Source organism: Mixophyes fleayi, chromosome 5, assembly GCF_038048845.1.
Source record: "Mixophyes fleayi isolate aMixFle1 chromosome 5, aMixFle1.hap1, whole genome shotgun sequence".
Taxonomy (NCBI): domain Eukaryota; kingdom Metazoa; phylum Chordata; class Amphibia; order Anura; family Limnodynastidae; genus Mixophyes; species Mixophyes fleayi.
Genome location: NC_134406.1, coordinates 33,274,043 through 33,286,658, shown reverse-complemented (window position 1 = coordinate 33,286,658; position 12,616 = coordinate 33,274,043). Strand labels below are relative to the sequence as shown.

The window sequence follows — 12,616 nt, the reverse complement described above, 5'->3', positions numbered from 1 at the left end:
TGTTAAGATGCACAATAGAATGTTCAGAATCTTCTAACAGAGGAGTCTTATTGTATAAACCTCTATGTGACATTATACTGCAGGTAAAACATGTGTTTTAATCCTTAGCAACCAATCAGATGTCAAGTTTCGTTAGTTTGACTGTTTAAAACTGAAATCTGATGGTTACATTATAGCACTACAAGCTTGTTGCACTATGTCATGAACTACACCTCAGTGTGTGAGTCCGTGCAGGGTATAGAGTGGGCAGCAAACTGGAGGGATAGCATTTAATGCTTGGTGAAATGGTTGTTTTTTATTGGCTGTATATGTAATACAACAAAGTGATAAAATGTTTCTATTACCTCATTTAATGCTATAAATTAAAATAGAATGTTGGTTTGTATAGGGAAAAAGAATACAGTAATTTTAGTTGCTACCTTATGCAGAAAAATTATTATATAAATGATTAGATCCCACACTCTTTCAATTGTATTAATCATACCAGTCTGTCCAATATCAAATATATCTATGTATGTGGCATAATATGACAATATCTATCATTAGTCTGAAAAGCCAGCAACCAGGAGAGTCAGCGAGAGGACTCCAGTTGGAAACCATTCCCCTGTCCCGCTGTTGCTCTCTGTGGGACTGATTCATCAAGGGATGCATACTGAGCGCAAAGATGCGTTTATTTCAGAGCGCACATAATTCAGGGTCTGCGTACGCCCGAACTCAACAAGGAGTGGATCAGAAGATACGTGCGCTGATGATTACGGGTGTAGGCCTGCTCTGCTGTACTACACAGGACGCAGCAGGATACGTCCAATACTTATGTGGATTGTAAGTTCTCAAAAGAACGCACAGGAAAAATAAATATTGAATTAATCTCACCTGTTAATAGTATAGACATTAATGACAAAACATTACAAAAGTGAGTTTTTTTTATTATTTCTTTTTTTCCATGAAATATATCTATTCGGATGTTATTAATGTCTGTTTTACATAAAATACATTTTTACAGTTGCTCCTGTTTGCAAACACATGTTATAGCATGCATACACAGTTGTCATCATTAGTAATCGACACATAGACTAAATCTGTAGCTGGAGAAAGAGATACGGCTGAAAAACAAGTAGCAGAGAGATGCCCAGAGCTTGAATGGGACGCTGCTGCGTGCGCTGGAGTTTGGCGCGCCCTTACTGTACATTGACTACATGCAACTGCCCTTTCCTGTCCCGTTACCTCCCTGAAATCCTCAACTGTAGTAAGTGTCCTTTGCATTCGAGATTAATTAAACGTGGTTCGGTTCTGTGGAGTATGGTCTGGCTCCGGCAATGCACAGAGTGATTTTGCAGATGATATGCACAAAATCATCATTTATGTCCCTTGATGAATCAAGCCCAGTATCTATATATACAATTATGCATGTTTTTGTCAGCATTCAAAATTCTCGTTTGTCATTTATTTACTCCACCTAATTAAACTCACTGTATACATACATACATACATGCTGTACAGGTAAAGCTGCCCAGCTGCTCATGCGCACATGTCTTCTTTGATTAATGTGACCCCCAAATCTATTATAATAAGGGGGTTCCCTCTTAATAGCACTGCCTCCTTTTTATTGTCATCCTCACTTACCAAAAGGCATTCCTCAGAACAAAAGCGCATAAACATATTAAAACCATTATATGTCACCCTCTTTATAATGTTACACTTGCTATAACAGCAGTCTTGGCCTGTGTTGTTATTTACATCTAGTCCCTGTTTTATCATTCCTATATCAATTTGGTGTTCAGACATGAACTTTAGTGTGGTGCATTTAAATATTTAGATAGCCAACATGTTTGGGCTCTGTGGAATTTTTGCATTCTCCATTAAATGTCCCCAGTTTGTCACAATGGATCAGTTGCTAACAAGATCAAAAATGTATTTTTAGGTTTAAACTGCAGAATGATGTGACTGTTAATTAGTGATATATCTAGTCATCTGCTGTCTGAGGTGGCATCCACAATTCTTCTCATCCCTTACACTCACTATCATAATGTTTACTTTACACTGACCATCAGCATGTTAACACTGACTATCATAATGTTTACATTCACATAATGTTTGCACAATTGTAATGTTTACATTAGGTATCACCTTGTTTACACTGAATATCATAATGTTTACACTATCATAATATTCACATTGAATAACATAATTTTTATACTGTCATAATGTTTACACTGCCTATCCAAATGTTTACACTACCATAATGTTTACACTGAATATCATAATGTTTGTTCACTTAAACTTGTATTTTTTTTTACATTAATTTCTTACATTTTGCAAGTACTCCTCCCCAAACAAACCATATCCTCAATACAATGACCAAGAAAGTTTCCGCACGTTGACTCATTATCAGCTCACCCGTGGCAGTATTGGACTACTCCTATACATAAACTCTTTGTTAATCATGTGTTGAAACCAAGATTTAGAAACATGCAAGGTCTTGCTGCATACTCCAATTAGTTTTCAAGTATATTACTCGTTCACAAAGGCAACAATATGTGTTGACATTTTCTGGATTAGGCCTTTAAATAATTTGGCCAGAGATTAGAGTAAATCTTTTTTTGTGGTACAGAGATGCAGCTGTTCCTTACAGATTTCTGCTATATTACACTGACTGTTCCACTGACAATTTGGCAAGGATGCCAAACAGACTGTACCAATTTCTTCCCTTTGAAATCCCCCCTTTGTCAATATTTATCCAGTCTGGGAAGTCTCTACATGTGAGTGGGGCAGCCAGTGTGGAAGAGAAACAAATGTAATTTTTTTCTCCTTTTATGAAATGACTGTCTTCAAGTTGTGTGGTTTTTATATTGAGAAAACTCACCTGTGTTAACAGATCCATTTGTCCCATCAGACTACTGAACATTTCATCTATTTCATTCTGCTCCATCTGCAAAAAAAGAGGAAACCAGTCACATCTGTGCATAGAATCACCAAACAATCCCACATACGTCACTAACAGTTATTGAATAACGAGAGTTCATTCTGTATTATAGACAACAAATGGTTTTTATCTGACTCTTGCATAATATCTCAATGATGCCGTTTTCTGACATCATGGTGTGTTAAGTTGTTGGTGTCGGTTAGGGTGCAAAGTATTTGTCCTAGTCTTATCTTTGTGCATGAAAGTGCAATTATAGGTGCATGAATATCAATGTAATCAAAGAAAGACTTTCAAATAACAAACTCACTATTTCAGTCATGTGCAATTCTATCTCGAACACAAAACATTTGCACCTGGGCACTTCCTTCCCGCACTGCAATGTAGATATGTATCTATTTATATCAACAAATTGGAGATTTGTGCAAAATGAAATGTGCGGTACATCTGCCTATTCTGCAATTAGTAAATAAGCCTTAGTGGCCTTTTAACAAATTCCTTACTAAGTGAAATATTGTTGTAATAACCACATCTGAGTTTAAAAGATAACTTCCATGAAACTGAAAGATGAGTAATAGATTTAGGAATTACATCCTGTGCCCCAGGTGTCCCTGCGTAGTTCTCCCCTGTGATTATCATAATTAAAGCAAAGTATGGTTTATATTTGTTTTTGCACTTGCAATTGTAAATAATTACCAAATTATGTCCTAATCTGTAATTTTTGCCATAATTAAGCTATTATTAATTTTTCACGTTCATGATAGGTTAACATGTAACTGTTTCCAGCAAACAGTGAAAGCATCCATTTTTTTGGGGGGGGGTTGGATCCCTTAGGCTTCACGCTGACACCCCCATGCCTAAGGGGGACACATTTTGAGATGCCTCAGACTGAACGTATGCACATAAATAGATAAAATTGTCTCTTTATCTATTGGTTGCTGTATAATCTCAGTTTGTGTATATCTTCACTAGTTTGTGTATTTTTTTCTTTGTAGGTGTGAATGAAAGAATGGGCAGTGCTGAAGTCATACAACCAATTCTAGTGTTGAAGGTGATCATAGCCAATGAGGACTGAACATAAAGATGAGAACCAGAAGAAAGCATCTGATGGACCAGATAGCATGTATTGCTCATTTATTGAAAGAGTTGTACATGCTTAGAAACCAAAGACAACAGTAAAATAGATTAAGCATGTTTGGGATTAACACAGATCTGTTTTAAGACCGTAACAAGTAATTAGCTTGTCATTGACCATTGTTTGTATTTGTTTATGTTATGGTGTATGGCACAGAACCTATTGTCAGGCACTCTTCACTGAGCCCATTGCTAGCCCAATATACTGTCCATCTCCCACTTGCAGAGGACCACTCCCTTGCCTCTGATAACACAATTTGTACAGAGGACTCACATTTACACAGGACCTCACTTTGCTTTGATGTGAGCTTTTGGTGTGTGTATATTTGTAGATGTGTTTGTATAGGTCTGTTTTGTGATTGCCATAATCAAGTGTTTGTCTACAACATAGCATGTCTTGGACTAAAACTTTGCATTACCATTATAATATGGGCAGACTAGATTGACCAATACGTATTCTATGGACCTCATTAACAAAAGTGCACAGGATATGCCCGCCTGCTCTCTCAGAAGATGCTTGCGCAAACTAAAAGTGCACATAGATGTGTGTAGAGGAGAAAAGATCTGAAGAGGTGCACTGTGCAAAAGGGTAAATGTCACATCACAGACCAACGCGCTTCGCAAATTACTTTCTGTGTTTCCTTGTACCATCTAACCTCAGTCTTCAGTTGTATCTGAATGGGCTTCACAAATACACAGAACGTTCTCATTTATCTAGACATTTAGCTATATCAATGTATCTAGATAATATATCAACATAATTTAGTTACAGCATCTACTGCATAATGCAAAGCATAAGCCTTGCAGATTTATAATGCTCCAGTCATTTTAATTAATTTACCTATTTACTTAACCGAGGCGCTCCTTAAATCCTAGACCATTACAAAATGTGCCTCCAGTTCAATGAAGGGCTGCAGCTTCATCCGTCTTAATGAAATGGTCATACTTCCCACATCTTAATCTTATTTCATTCTATGGCACGCAAATCCACAATGTGCATGAAGGGAGAGAGTGGCCATGTGTTTCTGGTAATCTACACATGTGCTGCATGCTGTACTTGGATATTCTTTTCTGATTTCTCTTTGAAAATGTTTAAGTTATGAAACTGCATGTGCTTGTTTTATTTGCTTAGAGAGCTTGGTGTCTTAGACACCTTGTCACTGTTTCCATTTACTGCAAAGTATAAAAAATAGTGGACACCTGTATGTATTAATCGTGATATTGATCTTCACTTAAATATGCAAAAAAATGGTTATTTATACGTGGGTTCTGAAAGCAATCACTCATTTGTCTATTTGACGCTTATTTGTAATCATGTCTGTGATCAAAGACATATTAGTTTGTAGAACGAAATTGTGAGCTTCCAGACAACTATTTCAACATGTGCTTACTATTATAACTTTTTTTTTATAGCCAAAACACCTTATTTTTCAGTCGTGCATTTTAATACGATAAGGCATGGGAACTGTACAGCTTTGTATTTATAAGACATTTCTTTAAAAGTGCTTTTTATCAGCTCGCAATCGTTTTAACTGGATCTAGGCTGTCAAATTGACATAATTTGGGTCAGATGCATTACGCAAAGACATTTGGTAGAAACTGATGGGGGTCATATAAAAAGGAACATGCTGGTATCAAATCTGTGTTAGCCAAAACATGAGAAAGATGAACAGCACTGAGGTATTTGGAAATACCAAAATGGCAAGAAAAAATTATGGCATTGAATTTAACATTAACCACTTCAGGACCACCAAACGCCTATCTACACCATATTAGAAATCATTGTGATCCAACAGGATGTAATTAAGTATATCGTCATAATGGCAGTCCACTATTGTCTCCAAGTGTGCTGGTGCTGGAACCGGCCTCTGGTCCCAGTGCTGGGCCTCGGAACCATTGTGTGATTTGGTTCCACTGCAACACTGCTTTCTATATCAATTCCTCCTTTTGCTTTGTGGTTGCCATGGAGACACAACAACATCAATGTGGCATTACTGGGACTTGGTTAATGACCATATTAGGGCAGGGGATGCACTGCTTGGTCCCCTTCAGCAAGGCAGGCAGAGATTACCCTTTACACGCACCCTATTTCTCTTGTGCACTTAGAATATGTAAGGAATTGAAGGTAGTAGTTTATGCTACCCCAGAATACAGAAACTCCACACAGATAAGGCCATGGTCATGAATCAAACTCATGACCCCAGTGCTGTGAGGCAGAAGTGCTAACCACTAAGCCACTGTGCTGCCAAACTATTCTCTCTTTTGTATATGACACATCATCATATTACAGTGTGTATGAATAGTATAATACAACTTTTAAATTTACTATGAACACTGTCAAGCCGCACCTCCAGGCTAACGTTGGGTGTAAGTATATGCGATTGAATGCCTGAGGTACATCTGACACCTTAAAACTGCTATGTGTTAAATTGGATGTATCTTGAAATAAGTTTTTTTGCAATGTCTGAAATTCTAAATGAGCCTCATGATGTGTAAATGGCACCAATTAAAGGTAACAGTTAATACTACGCTTGAATAGGTGTTTATCCTTTTAATCAAAATGTTTTGCATGATATACAAACATCACCATGGAAAGTAGGGAACACAGTTCAGTTACGTCTCAATTAAATATCCTGTGCACAGAATTGTGGGTTACTTCTCAAGTAGATCACTATCCATACAGAAAGCATGCTGAAAGAGACTGAAAAGAGGAAGGAAGACCTTTACACTACATTTGCACTGTGCCATATGGTCTGTTTCTTCATAGAAGGAGTTTGCCTTTTCCTTGAACATGTTGTAAATGAGGGATATTTGACATAAGAAGATTTATTATTCTGTGTTGTGCAGGGGACGTGTGTGGACTGTGACGGAAATAATAGTCACAATGAGCTCATGGAAGGGTGTTAGTAACCGGACAGTGATACTCTCTTTCCATTCTATTAATAGACTTATGAATCTTGCATACATGACGATTACTAGAAGGTTATTGAGAAGACATGAGAATGATAAGAGGTCGTATAGAAGATGGCAAATGTAATGTGGAAGACTGGTAGTATCTGTGGGAATGTATCAATATGCAACTTCTGAGGGAACAACCTGATAGATCAGGGGAGTTTCTTGCAGAGTATGGACTAAAGCATGAATGCGTCTACTTAAGAACCCTCCTGTAAATGAGATTTTCTCTTGCATGATGGGAATATACAAATTAGATATTTTTCTCCCTATAGAATTTTATGGGTACTCAGAAGTAGTCACTCTATACTTTTAATGTTACACCTTAGACCCATTATATTTGCGGTTTAACCAGATGCATTCATAGGTGCATTTTGACTGATATAATAAAAATTGGAGCACACAAAAGTGACATATGCAATTAAGACTCAGTTTTCCTTCATGTTTATGATTAATTTAATATATAAATGACTAAAGTTTACAAGCAATGGGTAAAACACATAATACTTGTATTCATATTTTGGTTAAAATTGAATACTTGTGTATCAATCAAAATCTGATTGGATTTTATCTGACAACTTATTTTGTAACCACCAATGGCATAGAAGTGACATCACTAGCCAAACATTTGAATAGGTAGGTCCTGTGCATCCAATTTTACATTACATGCAAATGGTATTGGATCGGATATATGCTGATATATGCAATGTGGCCTCAAATTTCTCCTGTATCTGAATGGATAGGGGCAAAGTTGAGCCTGGGGTGAGCCTCGGCTCAGCAGCCTATAAGGAGCATTTTAAAGGCATAAAAAATGCAAGTAGCCCAGTGACTCAGCCCAAGGTAGCCCACTATGGGTCCGCAGATGCCCCCCAGCCCAACCTGCTACTGTCCTGTGCTGTGCAACCCAATCTGCATTCAATACAGTCCACCCCACATTCCAGGCATTGCAGCATGGAGCGGAAGAACATGTTTTAGAAGAAAGCATGAGACTGGTAGTTGGTGAAGGTGGTGAGAGATCTCCACTGTTGAATGTTATTATAGCAATATAACAATGGGATCTTTACCTATACTTCAATATCCAGTGATTGCATGAGAACATTTCTGAAGCTGATTTTGTCTCCTACTTGTTATTTGCAATAAACAACGATCACAGAACTTTAAAAGGAGTATTGTCTATCCTGAGTCACAAGTGAGTTGCAGCCCCATCTTCACCATAGAGCAGTAAGTTGTGACATTGTGAGGCCTCATAGACTGAGGTAGGACAAGGTTGCAGCAGTATTTATACCCATCAGACTTGTTGTGGCTCTCTTAAACTATAACATTTACTACAAAATGCATCCATTAAGTAAGCATATTATCATAGCTGGGATTTTAAATAAACTGATCTTGAGATGCTTCATATTACAATCTTCTTAGCAATATCATATTGTTTGCTTTCATTCTCAAAATCAGAATTTAATGTGTGTTTGGAGTAGGTGTATAAAATCATCACACAATTAAATTTGGCTTTAAAAGACTAGATAACACCAACTGCTATTAAGCTGCTATTAACTGAAAATAGTCTAAGTAATGTTAACAGCACTGGAAAATATGAAGGGTAAGTGATCCTGACATTTCGCCAATACACTCTGCCCACTACTTACAACTGTCCTGGTTTTGCAGGACATTCCATTGCTATCAGTGGGGTGGTCTATCAATGTGGTGTATGACTAAACCATATATGTGTTCTACCTGAAAGTGTACTTATCCCACAGTTGGATATAGCATAGAGGGGATATTTCCTTTGGGTCTGTTTTGCACATGTAACCACTAAAAAAAAGTCCAAAGATACACATTTCCTTTAATAATACACATACACCAAAAAATATTTGGAGACCTCTTTTAAAAATAACACAATTTGAAATGTAATGTTAGTGTCTTGAAAGTTAACATTAGTCCAGTAGATAAAATGGATGGGATTTATATTTACCCCAAAGAATGTTCACTGATCAGCTACAACATTAAAACCACCTGCCTAATATTGTGTAGGTCCCCCTCATGCTGCCAAAACAGCTCTGACCCGTCGAGACATGGAAGACCACTGAAGGTGTCCTGTGGTATCTGGCACCAGGACGTTAGCAGCAGATCCTTTAAGTCCTGTAAGTTGTGAGGTGGGGCCTCCATGGCTCAGACTTGTTTTTCCAGCACATCCCACAGATGCTCGATCGGGTTGAGATCTGAGGAATTTGTCAACACCTTCAACTCTTTGTCATGTTCCTCAAACTATCCCTGAACAATTTTTGCAGTGTGGCAGGAGCATTATCCTGCAGAAAGAGTCCACTGCCATCAGAGAATACTGTTGCCATGAAGGGGTGTACTAGTCTGCAACAATGTTTAGGTAGTTGGTACACATGGATGCCCAGACCCAAGGTTTCTCAGCAGACCATTGCCCAGAGCATCATGCTGCCTCCACCGGCTTGTTTTCTTCCCATAGTGCATCCTGGTGTCATGTCTTCCCCAGGTAAATGACGCACAGGCATCCGGCCGCCAACATGATGTAAAAGAAAATGTAATTCGTCAGACCAGGTCACCTTTTCCAATGCTCCATGGTCTAGTTCTGGCGCTCATGTGCCCATTGTAGGCGCTCTCGGTGATGAACAGGAGTCAGCATTGGCACTCTGACAGGTCCGTGGCTACCCAGCCCCATACGCAGCAAACTGCAATGCACTGTGTGTTCTGACACCTTTCTCTTGTAGCCAGAGTTAACTTTTTCAAGAATTTGTGCTACAGTAGCTCTTCTGCGGGATTGGACCAGACGGGCTAGTCTTCACTCCCCAAGCCTTGGGTGCCAATGAGTCTGTTCCTTTAGATACTAATCATTGCATGCCGGGAACACCCAACAAGACCTGCCGCTTTAGACATGCGCTGACCCAGTCATCTAGCCATCACAATTTGACCCTTGTCAAAGTCGCTCAGATCCTTACGCATGCCCATTTTCTTGCTTCCAACACATCAACTGACTTTTCACTTGCTGCCTAATATACCCCACCTCATGACAGGTGCTATTGTAACGAGACAATCAATGTTATCAATGTTGTTCGCTGCACGTGACAGTGGTTTTAATGTTGTGGCTGATCAGTGTATACTTTGTACTGAAATAGTGTAAAGTCTAATCTAAAAACAAGTAAAAACTACGCCCAAAACACTGCGCTATAAGCAAACAAACTTCAGCTAGTATGTTATTAAAAGTTGATTTTATACACTAGAAAATGGCTAAAAAAAAACCAAGTAATTTTTGGGTAATTAATGCTCTTATGGGAAAGATTATATTTGACCGCTAACAATTAAGTAGATTTATTTAGAATATTTACTCTTGCACTATTTATAGAATAGTGTGTAATTCTCAAAAAAAAATATAATGGTTTTCCTTCATTTTATCTTTGAGTACTTTTCTAGAATAATCCCCATTGAGTAATGCAATTGTACAAGTATAAAAAAGACTGCACAGTGGATGGTTCTGTAATTAAAAGGATTATGGAAACCTTTAAAAATATCTTTACAAGGAAACATCCTAACCAATAATTGACTGCTTTACGTAATCTAAATCCAGATCAAAATTATAATAGCTTTAATTTGCAGCATTACTTGGCATACAGATAAAAGTGTCCTAATGTCAGGCAGCATTATACAGCCTAGTCTGTTAAGGCAGCCTGTTTATTTTAAGATAATATTTGACTTTAATCCTGAATAACATTTCTAAACATCTACACATCTGGACATACCATCCAATTTCCCTAGCATTTATGAGACATTTAATATTTACAATTGGAATATATATATATATATATAGGTGGTTATTGTAGACTTGTGATTCTCACAAAGCAAGGTTGCGGTAACTTAGAGGCACCCTAACACTATAAAATTATAAGCAGCCTTATATGAATGAGATTCTTCCAACATCATTCCCAAATAATAATTTACACATTTCAGGATCTTATCAGATGTTTCAGATCTGGGAGTACTGTGCCTGTCTGTGCCGAAATGTTTTTTGTTTTTTTCCCGGCACCGGCTGTGTGCCCTCTTAACATCCAAGACCCCACTCTCTCAGCAGAGTAGAGATTGAAATATGCGCTGGATATTCAAAGATGCTTCACTATGTATGCGCAAAATCCGCAGCGGGGAAGGCACACTGGAGATGTCAGAGCCAGGTCTGCTTGGAAGAGAACTCTTATGCCTAAAACGGCCACTATAAGACTGGACTAACTTGCTCTGTAGATAACGGTTATGTATAAAATTGGTATCTTGAGTCATGATATGAGAACATTTCTATAGACATTTTTGAATTTAAAGGTCACATTAAATTAGAGCAACCTGTGTTCTAGGTTTAGTGCCATATAGTACAGGTGTGGCAACTCATTTGTCTTTAAATCCATAGGTTAAGAAAAAGCAATGAATTACAAAATACAGTTTAGAATACACGTGCAAGAGTTTCAAAAACTCTTCAGAAGTAAAGGTATAGAAGGCAATGATTCATGATGGATTTGCCTTTTTAGGTACACTCAGTAGGCTTTGCAATACTTTGCATTCAGTTAGATGACAAAGGCAAATACATTTACATGTTACGTTCCATCATGGGAGATGCGCGTCATTCATACTTTCAAGGTGTACATGATGTCTTTATAGCATGTACAAAAATGCCTGTGGGCATGGACTTTTCAAGAAGCATTCTCCAGGACCAAGTAAGTATAATAGTTTCAAATACAATGGATTATTTATGAACCGGAAACACGGCAATACATCTTGCCAGTGCCATTGAAACTTCACAAAGGTGATGATATACACACATATATTTGGTTGGCCAAAGGTTATTGCAGACTGCGCTTAGCGGTCAGGTTGTCACTTGCACAAGACATGTGCTTTTAGCTTCGTTCTTCAAAACTTAATCGATCATACATATCAGATGCCCAGATCGTAAACTTTCTTAATGTCCGTTTGTTGTTTACGTGTGATCCCGTGAATGTAGGTACAACTGTACATATATACATATGAAGATAGTCTGTGCTGATGAGTTTTACATGCCCCCCTGTGTTATAGCTCAACATTGAGAATAGTAATACATAGTAAACACACAGATTCTACAATACAATGACCAACATAAATGCAATGAAAACAGTATGTAGTTTTGCCAGTTGATCGGTGGCCTAGTGGTGTAAAGAACACTTTGCTCTGCAGCATGTGGTATAAATTAGACAACATACTGTGAGACAGTTAATGGTTTATGTTATCTTATATTTTTGTTTCCAAAGAAGTGGAGGAAACACAATCCTTATTGATGAACAACAAGGACTGAAAGCACCATAGTGGGCATTGTGCATAATATAAAGGACTACTGTATTATACAAGCTAACAATATATTTTTTTCCCCAGACAATATTATTATATACAGTTTACATTGAACCGAAATATAGGAGTCTCTACAAAGGTGTACACAGCATGCTAGTAGGATTGTCTACGGACAACTTTCATCTAAAGCAGATAGCCGGAGCTGGATTAAGGGGACTGCTCTGTCAGAGGGACTCCTGTACCAGGTAATCTCAAATGGTGCTAGCGGGGGGATTAGTGTGGTACTTG

At 37.9% G+C, this 12,616-nt stretch overlaps 1 protein-coding gene across 1 annotated transcript in view; it reads right to left on the bottom strand.

Moving 5' to 3' along the window:
- The window catches only part of APBB1IP (amyloid beta precursor protein binding family B member 1 interacting protein), a 91,872-nt gene that overhangs the window by 53,140 nt on the left and 26,116 nt on the right, over positions 1–12,616 (bottom strand). Inside the window, exon 2 of the mRNA XM_075211980.1 lies at positions 2,864–2,929. Within this exon, the coding sequence (XP_075068081.1) occupies positions 2,864–2,929 (66 nt within the window). The remainder of the gene's footprint in view (positions 1–2,863; positions 2,930–12,616) is intronic.